Source organism: Schistocerca serialis, chromosome 3 (assembly GCF_023864345.2).
Source record: "Schistocerca serialis cubense isolate TAMUIC-IGC-003099 chromosome 3, iqSchSeri2.2, whole genome shotgun sequence".
Lineage (NCBI taxonomy): Eukaryota > Metazoa > Arthropoda > Insecta > Orthoptera > Acrididae > Schistocerca > Schistocerca serialis.
The window spans coordinates 19,436,401-19,453,015 of record NC_064640.1 but is presented as its reverse complement, the minus strand read 5'-3'; the positions used below and the strand labels follow the sequence as shown (position 1 = coordinate 19,453,015).

The 16,615-nt window shown below is 36.3% G+C and overlaps 1 protein-coding gene across 1 annotated transcript in view; it reads left to right on the top strand.

The window, feature by feature from the left end:
- Positions 1-16,615, top strand: part of LOC126469681 (tyrosine-protein phosphatase 69D) — a 400,445-nt gene that overhangs the window by 314,275 nt on the left and 69,555 nt on the right. Inside the window, exons 18-21 of the mRNA XM_050096833.1 lie at positions 6,666-6,861; positions 10,523-10,658; positions 15,564-15,713; positions 15,793-15,963. Of these exons, the coding sequence (XP_049952790.1) occupies positions 6,666-6,861; positions 10,523-10,658; positions 15,564-15,713; positions 15,793-15,963 (653 nt within the window). The remainder of the gene's footprint in view (positions 1-6,665; positions 6,862-10,522; positions 10,659-15,563; positions 15,714-15,792; positions 15,964-16,615) is intronic.

The following is a 16,615-nucleotide window of genomic DNA, read 5'->3' as shown; positions in this document are numbered from 1 at the left end:
AATTCGTAGGGTTAGGAGGGTTAATAAGGTAAGTAAATCAATATGGAATGATGATAATAAGGTAGGCAAATAAATTTCTTAAACCTCTTGGGATAGTAAACAACTAAAATGTTACTCCAGGACACTTTACAATGGCTCTTCCAGTCACTGTTACGTGTCCTCACTTTTCTTCGAACAACTAGATGGATGGTACTTGTCATATAAACATTCGAAACAGATATACTCACGGCACCAAGAACATCTAATGAATGCAATCTTTCGACAGCTACACTGTTCCTTCCAAAGAGTCGGCGGAAAACAAACTTGGTTTACATTTTAAAATGTCTTTTTCGGGAATTAATTTTGATGCTTACCACGCATATGATATCATTGCCTGAAAAATCGGTGCTGAAAGTTGGTTATGAATTATGCTGTGAATAGTTATTGCATCCATGCGGTTGTGCAATTCCCGCTGGATTTCCAGAAGCACACTGCAATTCTGAAGCCTGGAAATAGTTTATAACCTGGCGATAGAAATAAATATCACACGACTGGCACACGAATGTGCAGTTTGGCGGTATTACTTTTACTGTGTACGTTGGCTGATCCTCGCCATCTATAAACATTGTGTGATATATTGTTGTATTAATTTTTCCACTCCAGGAATCCAATATTAGACAAAACTTGTTATCAGAAACGTATGGTTTTAAAACATTCTCAAGAAATGTTCTGTAAATCGCATTTGTCAGTTCCCTGGATTTGGAGCAGGTAATGTAAACATTTTTCAATGAGTCGGTTAAACGATTGACCTCTATTTTAACCCGAGGACCAAATGTAGCATTCGTTTCTTGTAAACACAGGAAAACCTTAGGCACAGTTTTCCAGAGGCTGTGTTGGCATATTGCACCATGTACAAATGTGTTAGTTTGTTTTTACTACCAACTGCGACAAGGGTTCATTTTTCTTCCTTATGCGATAACGTGCGTTGAATGTTCACCTGATACTCGCATCCTGTTTGATCGGTGTTGATCACGTAATCATGATTAAAACCGGTCATAAGTGACGCCATTTACATGCTGAAAAGAGCCGCCACTTTCTGTATATCTTCTATATTTTGTACCTCCTTATGAGAGACATGTTTAGTGACGTGTCGTTGATGAATTTTATACTCCGATATGAAATTTCTTGCCCAAGATAATGATGCAGCAGACGTAAAATCCTTGTTGGCTGTATATTGAAGCGCTGCACCTGCAGTCCATTCCTGAAGTATTCTCATTGTTACATTCTCGTTATGACAACGAGATTCGACAAATCGGTCGTATGTCCACTTATTTATCGTCTGGTATTTGTTGTATCTTGTCCCACCATTAACCATATCAGCTTCACACAATTTCAAGTCCTCCTTCCTTTTCAGGGCTGTTGCTGCTCCATTCTTTTGCAGTGTTTGTAAGTTCCAATTTGGATGATTCCTGGCTAGCGCTACCATCTTTACTTTTGCTTCAAGGGGTATAGCGCCATAGTTCAATCGTTTAGTAACCTGTTCGTAATACTCATTGGGAACAGATGAAGCACATATTCCCAGTGACGTGTAGAGTTCCAAAGTGTTATGACCATTTTGTGATTCATTAGTCGGGATACCTTCCACTGAATCATCTTCTGCTTTGTCTTCATGGTAAAGTATTTCAGTATCAACAAAAGTCATTATGTTTGTCAGCTCCAAAAATCGCTCGATGATAACCGCTCCTATCAATCTGGAATGCCAGGAAACAGAACTGCCTGCTTCCGGTAGTGCTTTGAAAATGCATCTGTCTTGCAACACTTTTACAAACCAAAACACAGCATCAGTAACTTCCCGCTTGCCATCGTCTGTGACAGGCTCCCAACTATATATTACAGTGCTAGTCAAAGGGTGTACATCCTCCATTATTCAGATTATGCACCCAAAACAATAACTAGTTACTACAGCATAAACAGACGAGCTAATTACTACAAACTACATAAAGTACTCGTGGTATGTTACTTACAGAAGAACACTGTATTCCTTCATAAAATGTATTTCATTCGGTTCATTAACGATGGAAGAATCACTACATGTATCCACGAGGTTCGCGGCAGCCTAATCACGGAAAACAACTCTTTCTGAGTGACTTTTATATGGCTCGTGCTGGACACCTTCACTCTTCCAGGTTCACAACTACGATATGACGAAGAGGCAACTGGGACAACATAACTCTCCCTGCGTGCATTCTGTCTTGTGCCTCACTGTAAACAAGCATCGCATGGTTGGCTATCTGTGATCCCTCGTGAGGAATTTGCAGCACTCTTAATCAGAGTTGTTTTTATGTGACAAGGCTTAAAAGTTTGATACTTTACTAACTCACGGCATTTGGGAAATTAGTTTGCCTACATTATTATTATCATTCCTTATTGATTTACTTACCTTATTAACCCTCCTATCCCTATCAATTGAGATATGGAAAAATACGAACAAAAAGAATATCATCCGCTAGGTTTCTTCGAGATTCGAACCCGGTTTCTCTGATTCTCAGCCAGTTACCTTGGCCGTTGCACTATCGGCGCTATCGGCGGAAAGCGTTTACCATGTGAGTACAGAAGCGGCAGTTGTAAAAGTTTCTTTCCTAGATTTCTGGAAAAGTTTGCGTTTGCAGACCCCATACCTGATGATGAAAAATGCTCTATTTACAATTATCTATCGATCCCTACAATTTTGAGTCAATTGCTCGTCATAACCTTTAGGGGTGATTTTCTCAAAATTGCGGGGATGTTGACCCAAAATATCTTAAGAGTCCTTCATTTTAGGTTGTACACAAGCAACCTGCCAAATTTGAGCCAAATCGGTTGGCCTTGTCTGAGGCCTTCCCCTTGTTAGAGCCTTAATCAGGGGAGGTTTGTTCTTAAGGGTCAAAGGGGCCCAGCCTTGTTTGCTGTATGTTTTTCAATATTATATCAGACAGATTGAGCATGGCATGACCTTGATGTAGTACAAGTGACAGAGGCCAGAGGTAATCAGGCCCAGTTTCCATTGCAGAAAACACTATGTTACTCTGAGCTGCCAGTAGCCAAGCCAGGCCTCACCCCCCTACCCTCAGCATGTCCTTCCACAGTTCAAAACCTGTTTACCTTTCCCCGCCCAATTCATCCAGTGCCACAGGTCAGTGTCAGATAACCTATACTCCCTCCACACCCCTGGCTCATAAAACTGCAGTCAAAGTGAGGTGACCAAGCAGTTTTTCTTTCTGCACTTTGCCTCTCACTGTAGCATACTGCAGGGACAGCTCGTGTGTACTCCCATTTCCCCACAGCCCAGATAACCTTACTGTCACTGGCCCCTCCTCGCCCACTTGTCTGCTTGTCTACACAACGTTAATGTGCAGGCTGTGAGAGCCCGTAGCCAGAGCCATACAAAGGTGATCCTGCACCCCCTGACAGAATTGCCAAAGCTTCCCCTTCCCCAGAAAAACTATCTTTCTGCAATTTTTTCCATGCAGATATAGGACATTTTGTAATTTGTAAGGTAGGTTTAATAAAATGAAGCTTTATTGAAAAAATATTTCTTAAATGAGCTATATAGATGAAAAATATTGCACACAACAAATTAAATGTATCATCTTAGTAAATTGTACAAACTCCTTAAATGAATTAAAAGTGAAACAAAATCTATGTCTTATTGTTTGTGACAGCTACTGTACATTGATTTGTAGATGATGTATAATAAAGAACATATTTTATTAGCTCGTGTTAAATTATTAATTGTTTATAAATCGTTAATAGGAAGTAAAAGGAAAAAGTCTATAATTCAGTGTTGAGAACACATTCTTTTCCAAGAGTTGTGTTGGTGTTATAATTTTCCTTCCCATTTCCTTGCTTTGGGCACAGGAAACTCATTGATTATGCTATTGAAGTCAAATTTAGCAGCTGTGTCATATTCCATTGACAAGGTAGCTGAATTAGACAGTTTGCTTCGCATATACTCAAACATAAGTAGTTTTTTATCATCTTTAATTTGCTAAAACTGCTTTGAAATTGTCATAAATATCCTCAAAGCTATTTCAATGTTTATATACATATCTCTGAATCCATATGTCGAAAACAAAAAATTCATAATATCCAAATGGGAATCTGTGTCAGTGCTCTTCATCGACTCTTTCTACTGGAATCTGAAAGCAACTGTTTCATTAACTAACTCTTGTATATTAATATTTCTGTTATATTTGGCACCAAAAATTTGCTGCATATTTTTCAAAATAATATCCAGATCTCTCATTTAATGTTTTTATGTAGGAAATTAAAGTGAGATGAGATGAAGTGATTGTTATTTGTTAGACTTGTTTCCTGTTTCACTTGTTATTGTGTCAAATATTTTGAAGCAGTTTAACTTAAACAGTTTCACTCCAGTCCTCAGTTGGCAGAAATCGGCAAAAATAGGAAGCCTACAGCTAAACAGCATAGTATTTGCTTCAAGACCAGGTGACCAACCTTAGAGATCTTACAGTACTGTAGCGGTGTACCAGCAAAAACGCCATTGTTGAAATGAGATAGCTGTGTAGGCAGTGGCTGTATGAATTGTGTGTACTGCTGACATATAACTCAAGTCATGTCAGGGAGTTCTGCATCCCCCTCCTCCTCCTTCCTCATACTGTACTGTCCTATTGCTATTCATCAACAGAAAATGTGCAAACAGCAAGTGGTGCCATCTCTCAGTAGTGATCCATATTCTGGAGCTCTGTCATTGCATCTCAGGTATTCTTATAGTGATTTTAAAATTATTGAACTAGATTGTTTGCTAAAATTGCACTTTAGTTTAATAAATATGAAAAAGAAGTTAGAAATGAAGAGCTTAGGCTCAAATCAACCACTACAATATTACGCACAAAAAAGTCACTTCTGTATATACTTTATTATTAGGTACAGTATTTCTTGGATTAGGCCTGTATTCATAATTTTATAATTATCATTTTCACTATTATTCTAGTGTTTTATTTAAGCAGTATGACATAAATGAAGGTTATATAACAAACAATTTGGAGCAAGGCCATTATAAAAGTTAATAACTTTTTATGTGGACCCCACCACTGAAAATGAGCACCATCCACCACTGGCCTTAATAAAAATCGTATTTTGAACAATGAAATGTCAGTGTCTCTTCCACAACATTTGACATTTTTGTGTCCACTGTTCAAATTATTTTGTTACATTGCAGTTAAGTTATTACTGCCTCACCTTCCTTAACACATGATCCATAGATACTGATCTCAACTAGTAAAACTTTGCTTATTCAAAGTAAATTTTTGAGTAGTTACTGCATATGTTTATACTGTGTGTCCACACATAACTACCATTTTGTAACTCCATATGAAGAAAATCTGTCTTCGTACATTATTCAATAGATCCTTCCTGTTCTACATCATTTCACAATCCTTGTTTGTTTCTAGCAGTTTCCATTTTATTGTCATTTGTTGTATGCTTTTGGTAGATAACTTTAGAGTTCACAAGTATCCAATCTTACACCAGTTAGTGCCATACCCTCCCAAACCCTACCTTTGATGCTATCACCAGCAACATAAGTTAGTGTAAAGTACAGTATTATTTTGATAGATCATCTATTGACAATCATGATTGCCAAAGTAGTTTCAAAAATTAATTTTCCAACACTATCACAAATAGTTTTTCAGATGACTGGTTTTGTCAATCTCTTATGGCCATCTTCAGATCCAGTTGTGCATAAGAGGACCTTGCTGGTTTCATGTGCTACATATACTGTATATCGGAAAAGTTATTTCGTACTAAGAGATCTCTTGGTTTTGCCATCTTCTCTGTAACTGACATAGTTATTGTTGTGGCGTATTGTTCTCATAATTCTGAGGAGAGAGGCATGATTATTTCTCTTAGTCATTGTTTACATATAGTACATTGAAAACATTGTACTCTGCTAATAACTTCTGTATCATCTATCAGTTACTAAGAGGAATATTCAGGTATAACTTTAGATGTTTACTCTGAAATTTGTGCTTTAGCCCATGTAATTAACATTTATGGGGCTTTGAAAACTAGTGTGTCCAAGACAGGCATGCCATAAAAATTGCTGCGATGACAATACCACTGAACACTTTACATGTTTTCAACCAGTTCTTTCTAAGTTTTCAGTAAGTATTTATCTGCGTTCTAAGTGACTGCAAGTGCAGTAAGCCACTACCTCCAAGTCGCTTACCCATTATAGAGATGGACACTGGGTTGGAATGTTCTTTAAACACTCAATTTCAGATTCAACTGGTACACTTTAATATCACTTACAAATAGCTATGTGCCAACCTTTCAAAATGGTCTCAGTGAACAGTAGGCTAAATCTATAGTTGGACTAAATTGAGGAAATTTCTGGTGTTATTTCCATTTTTGTGGGAATTATATATTTCTTAATGAATTGTATTAAATTTTTTTCCACATCTTACCATGGTAAACTAAAAGCACTTAGAAGCAGTGTGGGATATCAGAAGTAGATATTCATGTTGCTATACTTTATTCAGAGAATACAGGGTACAAGTGGTAGTTGCTTGTAAAAAAAAGCTGCTGTTCTTGCCCCAGTATTTTAAGTCATCTGTCAACAACTACTGATATGTTGGAGTCTGTCAGGGGGAAGTGGAAGACTTATGTATTTCTTATTTGTTTAGATTACATTATTCGTGAGCTGAGAATGTACCGAACATGTAGTGGGAAGGACAGAGAAGAAAGAAGCATAGTTCAATACCATTATCTTGTATGGAAGGATTTCATGGCACCAGAACATCCATCAGGAATTCTGAAATTTATCAAGCGATTAAATGAAGCATATTCATTGGAGAAGGGCCCTATTTTAGTCCATTGCAGGTAGGAAACACATGGCTACTCAATTTTAAATTTTCTTTTATCTTATAAATTTCTTTTGTTTCTCATTTTCTCTTTCATTCAATGACCTTATAGATATCAAGATTCTTTTTTTTTTTTTTTTTTTTTTTTTTTTTTTTTTTTTTTTTTTTTTTTTATAGTGTACTTGTTCATTACATGTAAAAATTATTTCTTATCCTTTTCATGTCGATGTTTTTATGATAAATAATTTTAAATCTTTTCAAAAATACATCTTGTAAACTAATTTTTTGTGATTTGTAAGTTTAGGAATCTGAATTTAACTCATTGAATACACTTAAAGATAATAATGATCACATAAGATAAAATGAAGTGAAATACAAAGTGTTATCAGAAATTACAGCCATTTATTTTACAGAGGAAACATTGAGCAATAGATAGGCCCACAAATGAGGAGCTGAACAGTACAGATCAGGGAAAAAAACTCTTCTTTTAAGAGTGCTGGTGTAGTAGGTGGGAAAAATGTGAAAGTGACATGGATTAAGCAGGGTGTGGGTTAGGGGTACGATGAAGGGAGGGGAGGGGGAGGGGGCAGAGAAAGCTCACACATGTTTAGAGAAACTCTAACAAAGAACAGAGTAATTTTCTTTACACCGGCTCCTTTTTACAATCATATATAATCAGCAATTCTTTGCACTTTAGTTGCTGCTCAAAAATTTTGTTACAAATGGCTCTTGTTTTATATTTTGCTAGATACATTTAATCACAATAACACAGTCACCTTTTTGCTGCTGCTTCATGTTCATAGCTCGTCATAGGGCATTTACACATTTTCACTAGAAACTATGTACATTGTTGAGCTCCCTTCTGTCTCTAGCTGTAACTGACATGGCAATGCTTTGCAACGAAAAAAGATTTTCTTTTCGTTCTCTAATAAAGTGCAGGCATTATTTTACTCCAGTAAACCTAGTATCACAAAAAATGGCATTTACAGCAGCAGAATGGGAATGTGGATATAAGGAAACTTGGCTGTCCTTGTACCCCTTACCAAAAGGTATGAGATGTTGCCCATTGCTGGAAGTATATCTAAGCTGGCATCTGTGCCTCCCTTCATTAATCACACCGACACCAAAATGTAATAAGAAAGCAGGGACTGGAGAATAAAAATCTGTCTTCTGAAACCCTTTCAGTCAAGATGATCAAACTACATTTTGTACTTTGAATCATCACATGGATACCATACTGGTAGATGTAGAAATAGGTGATTGTGATATTGAAAATCAACTAAAACTGATAAAGTGTAACTGACAGGATACCAGTTCAAGACTATGTAGATTATTCAAAAGACTTGATCCCCTTGTAGCAGCAGTATCCTATTTCACCAGGACAATAAAGTGTTCAGAGTGATCATAAAAAATTTGTATACCATCACCATTTTGAAGATCAATTGTTGGACAAATTTACATAACCTAAAATCTATATCACTGACATCAATTTGTTATAGACTTAGAGGACATTTTTTACCCCCGTACTACCAATTTTTTTTATTGAGAATGAACATTTCCTTGGTAGAAATCAACATAGATACCATAAGGAACATTTCTGTGAAAATCAACTTGCTCTGTTCATCCATGTGATGCAGAAAGTAATAGACAATGATACCTTGGTAAATTTTGTGTGCCTTGCCTTCCAGAAGATATTGCAAACCCCCACTTAGTGATCAAAATATGATCTTTAAAAAAACAAGACCTGTTTGGTGATAATATTGATGACTTCTTAGCATATAGAACTCAACATGTTGTTATTAACAAGCAGGAATTGTCAGATTTAAAAGTAACTTTGGATGCGCCCCAAGTAAGTGAGATAGGACTGTTACTGTTCATGATATAACCTGCTGGAATATGCAGTAAATGGGCAAGAGTTACATTAAACATAGTGAGCATATATACACTTCAAACTGATAAAGTTATTCTCTAAGAAATACACATATGTATTTAAGTCAAGAGACTGTATGTAGGATGCAGCATTACTCCAATGAAAGTAATACCACAAAGCCATCAGACACTGGACTCTCATTTGGGCAAGTGTGGCTCCTATCCCCAATTGGTCTTTCAGATTGGGGTTGTCATTGGTTTTCTTGTACTGTGAAGATGAATGTCAGGACATTTCCTTTGAAATGGGTGTAAGTAATTTTCTTCCCCATCTTTCTTGTATCCAAACTAGTAGTCTGTCTCCATCGACTTCATTGTTGCCTAGATATTAGACCCTTTATTTTTACCACAAAAAGCCCACGGTCTTCAGTATACAAATGTGCAGAAGCTGCCAAAATATGGATTTTTACAAATTTCAAACTAGTCATGGTGTGTTTATAAAGAAAAATTTGAAGCAAATTTATATCCACTAATTTTAAGTTCCTATTAATGCCTCATATAGTGATGGATATGTTCATAACAAATTATTGTGTAAGTAGTAGAAGTATTTTCAAATGGAATATGTTAATTATTATTTATTTTTCCTGCTTCTGTGACATCAATAGAAAATATAGGTACTAGAGAACCAGGTGCACTAGCTGCAATGTACTTCACAAGTTATTGATAGTATCTATTTTAAATAGCAGTCATTTTGATTTTGAGAAATTGCTGTCAGTGTGAAGCCAGACATAATACACATCTGCAGATCTTGGAGACCTTCACAACATAACTGTGATACTTATTTATTTATTTCATGTTCCGTAGATCCTGGAAGAGTGAATCGCAAGGATATGGAACGTGTCAAATTGTACATAGTTCAAGCATAACTTGTATAAATACATACAATAAACATCACAGTGTGCTGGTTTTAGATTTGATTTTGTGTTACTAGCATAGGAATGAATACCAACATTTACAGTTACATTGATATCGCACTCCTCTAACATTACTGGATTTTTCAAATAAAATAAAAATTGCCTTGTGGAACAATCATTTCTGAATATGTAATAGATGTTTATTGTAAAAACAACAACATAATGTGGTATAAGCCTGGTCTTGATTACATATAACCTTCATCTGCGAAAACTGAATACTCTTGTTAAAAATTAACTGTCACCACATTACCTATTTTTATGCTCACTGTGTAATATTTATCATAAATAACTGAGAAAGAGAATCTCCACAAATACTACGTTGTTATGTGCAACAAGTACAAAGTTGAAATAAAATTCTGTTGTTACTGTGAGAGGTAGTCATCAAGTTTTAATAATCACATTGAAAAATAAAGTTACGTGGTCAATTTTTGTTGGTTTGTTCATGTCTGCAGTGATGGTACATATTGACATCCCCATGCCACAGTACTGCAGCATGCCACTAGGGAAGCTAAAACAAAATAGCACAGCCTTGTAATAAAGTGGAAGTGGGCTGTGCTATTTTGTTTGGCTCCTCTTAGTGGTGTGCTGAGGTACTGTGACTCAGGGACTTCAGTGTGTACCAAGACTGCTGTCATGTGCAAGTAATTAATTATGTAGCTTTATTTTTCAAAGATGAAAATAAAAATGTTAGGACTACCCCTCACATTTAATACTTTGGCACTAACGTTTTCATAAGTTTTCTTTTTATGCCCTCTTAGCAGAAGATACTATTTTTGCCACAGTATTTGAACACCAAGCAGTGCAAGCAGCTAAAATGCATTTCTCATGTTTAATTTGCAGTGCCGGTGTTGGTCGTACAGGTACTCTCGTAGCTCTAGATTCCCTGTTGTTACAGTTGCAAGAGGAAGGACAAGTTGCAATATTTAATACTGTTTGTGACTTGAGGCATCAGCGTAATTTCTTGGTGCAGTCACTGGTAAGAAATCATGATTCTATATATTTTTCTTAAATGAATGTACTGACTACTTTTGTGTGAATATCTGTTATATATAAAGAATGTAAGAAGGAAGTAGTGTTATGGGATATGGTTGTCCGTGTACTGAACTGAGATGTAGCTATGCATTAAGTCTGATCATGTAAAGGGCATCCTAAATTAAATGAATAGGAGTGAAAATAAGTTTTCAGTTGTTCTCATATCTTGTAACCTTCAACTAAAAATTGTATTTTTGTTGTCGGTGAATCCAACAGGGGAGGCTTCGGGGGTAGTGTCACTGTGCTGTGACACCACTTGTATAAAAAGAAAGGAAGGAAAATCTATGTGAATTGCACATGAAACATTGTTTTGGAGTATGTATTTTCTGATTTGAAGAGGGGCGTTTTGCCACACATGCTCTTGTCGTAGTTTTCGGAAACTTGGAGCCAACTGCAGATTGGCACCGTCTGTCCTCCTAAGCACTGTGTGAAAGGCTGGGCCGTCAGTTTCTACATGTTCCTTATGGTGAGGATGGAGCCACAGCTGGTGTGACTCAGAGCTTTACATTCCTTCCGCCAGAGAGCAGTAAAGTGCAGAACCTGTAGAAGCACAATATGCCATATAGCGATTATGCTAGAATACATTGGGGCACAAACCTCTTGTAATCCAGTCTTGCAATCTTTCTGCAAGTTAATGCTAATGCATTTGTAAATGCAAGTTATGCTTAATTAAATCAAATACAGGAATATTACACTTAAATATCATTATAAATAGCTGTATATAACTTGAATATAATTATGCCCTTAGATTTTGAAAGCAAGAGGCATTATTTCAATATTGGTATGTTTCACAGCAGCAGGGCTGTTGGTACAGAACAAAAAACTAACATATTCACCACCTATTGAGCATCTGTTTGCCAAACATCACTGTAGTATTTCTGTTTATACTTGTTACGTTTGTGTAATACAGTTCTCTACAAACATGTTGCAGTTATTGTGAGGTCAGGTAATTGACCTATATAGCTGTGTGCACAGTGTTACCTGTATGTGAAAATTCAGTTGACTGTGAAAATAGCAAACATAACAAAATAAGGTAGCTATTAAAAACACTATTTAGTGACAGGACTGTCTGTGAAGAAATTCAGACAAAAACATTAGATAGGCCACTCTTGAATTTGAATCTGCCTCAGCAAACAAAAAATTGATGCCATAAGTTCAATCCAGAAATTTACCAAAAGAACAATTGGATTTGTGTCTGTGAAGAAAGTAATGCTATTTTTTGTTTTCCGTCTGTGTTATTTTGTGGAGATGTTCTCTGGTGTAAGACCGAAATAACTGATATTGGGCATATATGGTCTAAAAAGAAAGTAAATGAAATGTCAAAGTGATACATGAATAATGTGCTTAGTCTTTAATTTCTAGACAAAACCATCATTCAGCAGAAATTAGATTCACAATATAGACAGACAATTGACAGCCACAAGAAACATGTAGAAAAGAATAGATATATATTGAATTTAATTGTAAAATGTATTCAGTTCTGTGGTGCTTTGGAACTTGCTCACAGAGGACACGATGAATCTGATGCCTCTCAAAATAAGGGGGTTTTTCATGAGCTAATTCAGTTCAGTGCAGAACGGTATAAAGATCTTAAAGTTCATCTCAGTCAAGCTTCAGTGTTCAAAGGCATTTCCAAGACTGTTCAGAACGAACTACTGCAATGCATGTTGGAAGTCTACCATGATGAAGTTCGTAAAGAAATAAAACATGCCTATTATGTTGCAAAAATCGTGAATGGAACCACAGATATCTTGCGAATTTCAGTTGGTTATTGTTTTGTGTTATGTCGTTTAGGGGAAATACGTTGAAAGATTTTGGAACTTTGTTAAACCGGAAAGACAGAATGCTCATGCTATAACTGAGAGTGGCAAACTAATAGCTCAGAGTTATGACGGCGCAAACGTTGTGACTGGGAAGTTGAATGGGGTTCAGCAATTAATTAATGACAAATACTCAAATGTAAAATACATCCATTGTTATGCACGTCAGTTCAACCTTTTTATGTCTACGGCAGCCTCTGTTAATTGCAAAGCCCACATCATTTTTGCTTCTTTCTTTTCTAACTCGCCACAGAAATAAAAAATGTTGCTTAGCAGTCATTGAAACAAGTGAGAGCAGAAAACTATCTCCCACTATTGAAAAAGCTGGTTCATACAAACAAAGACTGCGAGATAATGAATTCATTTTGTGGCTATCATTTTTCTATAAGATAATGCGTCATGTGGACTTGCTTCCTAATCAGTTTCAGAAGAAGATAACCGAACTGTCCAGAGCAAAACAAGACATCCAGAACTTTGAAGCAGTAATGCAAAACATCAGAGATGATATTGACTGCATCCTTAATGAGATTAGTTTTGAAAATGACGAAACAAAGCAAGTCAAGAAGCCATGGATTTATGATGAGCATAAAAAGAGATGCTTTGGAAGTGTGCGATGCCATCCTTTCTGAAACTAAATTACGTTTTCAGTTCACTGAACATCGCATTGCAGCCAGCTTATTTTATGTAAATCAGTTTGACAAGTACATCACAAATTTTCCAGACAGATACATTGAAATTACAGACACACATACATTTCTGGAAAAAAATTTTGAAGGGTGAGCTTGAAGTCTTCTATGTTAAGCTTGAGTTGAGAGCAGTTTCTGAAAGTTTTGAAGCTGCTAATCACAATGTCTATATCTACATCAGAAGCTAGCAGTGCTTTTCAATGCTCAAGGGAATTAAAACATCTCTACAAAACACCATGAAAGAAGAATGACTGAGTGCCTTAGGGATATTGTCCAGTGAAAAGTCAGTTGTGTGTAAAATTGAAGATTTCAATTCAAGAGTGACAGATTTATTTGCCAACAAGGACAATCAACAAATGGATTTCTAATACCGCACCTACTAATTATTTTGAAGCTGTATGGAGTTGCTGCTTTTGGTGTGTACAATGCTTTTAGTTTCAGATGTTTGTAATTTGATTAAATTTGCTTCACAAAATGCAGATTACATGTTCGAATAATTTATACAGGCTCTATTATTTCTTGTACTGGCACTCATGTTGTAGTTGGCACTTTTCTGGCAGTCAGCCAAGAACATAAAACAAACGAAGAGTTCTGGCTATCGAGTGGAGAAGAGCAGAGTGGGGTGGGGAAGGGGGGGGGGCAAGCCATACCTCCCTCTCACTGGGCTGGCAGTCTACATCCATGTTCTGTGCTCCTGGGAAGACAGAACTGACGTAATAATGGACATATGGATCACTGATTCCATCTGGTGTTGTGAGAGTTGTATTTGAACCCTGTGACAGAGCAAGATTGCTCTCTGCACTCATTTCAAAATACGAAAAGGAAACAACCAACAAGCACAATTCAGTGCAAAGCAGAGCACATAAATCATTTGGTAACGGCTAGAGCACAGCTGTTAGCTGAGGTTGGCAGTGTCACTAACGTGGTAGTTCAGGCCCAATCTCCACTGGTATCTTAAGCAACCATACATCAAAACACACCCTATTTAAGACCGCCACGTAAAAGCGTCTGCATATACCCTGTGAGCAGTGAAGAATTGTGCTGTTGATATGTGTACGCATGCATGCATTTGTATGTGCAAGAGAAATTGTCGAAGTTAGTATTAAGTTTTAGATCTGATACATACATGAGAAAAAGGCCAGGAATATATCAAACTCTCACTGTACATAAGAAGAGCATTGTTTTAATAAGTGTTTATTTCTGTTTCCCTGTACGTATTTTTGATATAATGTCTTATGAAATATATGAATCCAGTAAAGAAAATGTGGTACTTTGGCACTGTGTATGTCCGCGCGCGCGTGCATGTACGCGCGGGTGCGTGCGCACGCGCTCGCATGTACGCCCGCGCGCGCGCTGGTGGTCGCACTGCGCATGCACTGTCCTCCCCTGAGTCCCCAACCAATCTCCCCCCACCCCACACCTACACACACACACACACACACACACACACACACACACACACACACACAAGTTGTCAACAGTAAATTATCAAAATTTCTAACATAACAAAGGTATTATGCCTGGACTTCTAAGGTATAGCATATTCATTACAAGTTTGTATAATCTTACAGTTTACATGGCTCTGGTATAATAATTAGTTAGGAAAAGAAAGATGTCCAGATCAGTTACTGTCACTGGAAATTATTCTTGATAAACATGTTATTACATGCTACCATAATAGGTGCACCCACATGTTTGTTCTTAGGGGGGTATTCATGTTCTGTCAGCCTGATTCTAGTTTTTGAGATAATGCTTTCTACTAGTAATGAACATTTTGATGTAAGGAACAATTAAGTATACTATGTCTGATAACCGCATTGAGAAAGGGAAATAATAGGTATGGAAACTGGAATATTACATTAAAGATAGAAATATACTGAATTATAATTTGCACAGAAAATTTGATCTGCAAATTCTGGACTCATATAACACTGATTCATTCAGGAAACTGTCGTTAACAATATTTTTGATGATTATGTCTGTTCAGATATCATGTAGATTAACTTTCCAATTCATTTTTAGGTAAGGGAATCACACTTCTTCCATGTCTGTTTTTTGTATTTGAAGGAAGGTACTGACAGTTTCTGTCTGCTGTATATGGTGTGCCATATTCTCTGAAGGGCATCATCATATTTATGTTTAATTTCACAAAAGTGCTTATGTTCATTGTGAATATACAAGAATTTTTTAAGTAGTTGTTCAGTTTGTGGAAGTGTGACTCAACTTCCACAAATAGACTTTTTGATTTATCCAAAAATGTTCATTTCTCATTTCTTCATAGACATAAGTTTTAATTTTACAATCAGTCTTAACTTACAGACTAATTACCTAAATCATTTCTAGAAACAATATATTTTCATTTACCGGGCACTGATGGAAGTGGCACAGTTTGGTGATACAGAGCTGGAAGTCTCTGAACTCAGAAGTGCAATAGAAAAATTACGCCAGAAAGAAAATGGGAAAGATAGGTGTAGAATGGAAGAAGATTTTGAAGTAAGTTGTTATACATTTATTGTATAGAAGCTCTAGAAAATATGAACTTATTTCTTATGTTGTATAAATTCTCCCACAGAAAATAAACAGAGTTCTAGAGGACCGTAAATCATTTTCTGTTGGTGGTGGGAGTGAAAATAGAGCAAAGAATCGTAATGAGATGGTGATTCCATATGACAGAAATCGTGTGATCCTGACACCTATACCAGGTCGAGAACATACTACCTACATAAATGCCTCTTTTATTGAGGTAAGTCTTATGTTTATTTTGTAATTACTGTAGCTTCTTTTGTTGTAATTTGCCATTGCGTATATCTTGTAAGTTTCATTGGAACACACGCACTTATTATTCCATATGTTCAAAGTGTTAAGAGTAGATGTAATCAGTTTCTTAGACTCTGCAAGACAAGAAACAAGTAATTCTCAAAAAAAAAAAAAAAAAAAAAAAAAAAAAAAAAAATTCTTTCGTATTATTTATTTACCATATCAAAATTCGTGTCTTTATTGTGATATTATTTATCCGATACACCCATCACACCTTCAGCTCAAAGCATTCTGCGTACACCTTCGAGATATATAGTGTCTGGGTTTCATTTGCCTTTTTATTGTTTTCCATATATTCTTCCATCCCGAATTGTGTATCGAGCTGAAAATGTGAAGTATTAGTGAATAAAATTCAGGAGTATTACACAGTACACTTGAAGTACGTATGTTGCAAGCAAAATTCTGAGGGATCTGCCACGTTAATATCCATCTCATAAAGTTACTATGAAAGCAGAGAGAACCTCATAACAAATGTGAAGGGTGTAAATGCCTTGCATACAAAGAAAAGCAAAATTAGCCAACCTAGGGACCAGAGAGAAATATTCAGTGGAGCTAAAAGTAAAATTCTTTCTACAAAA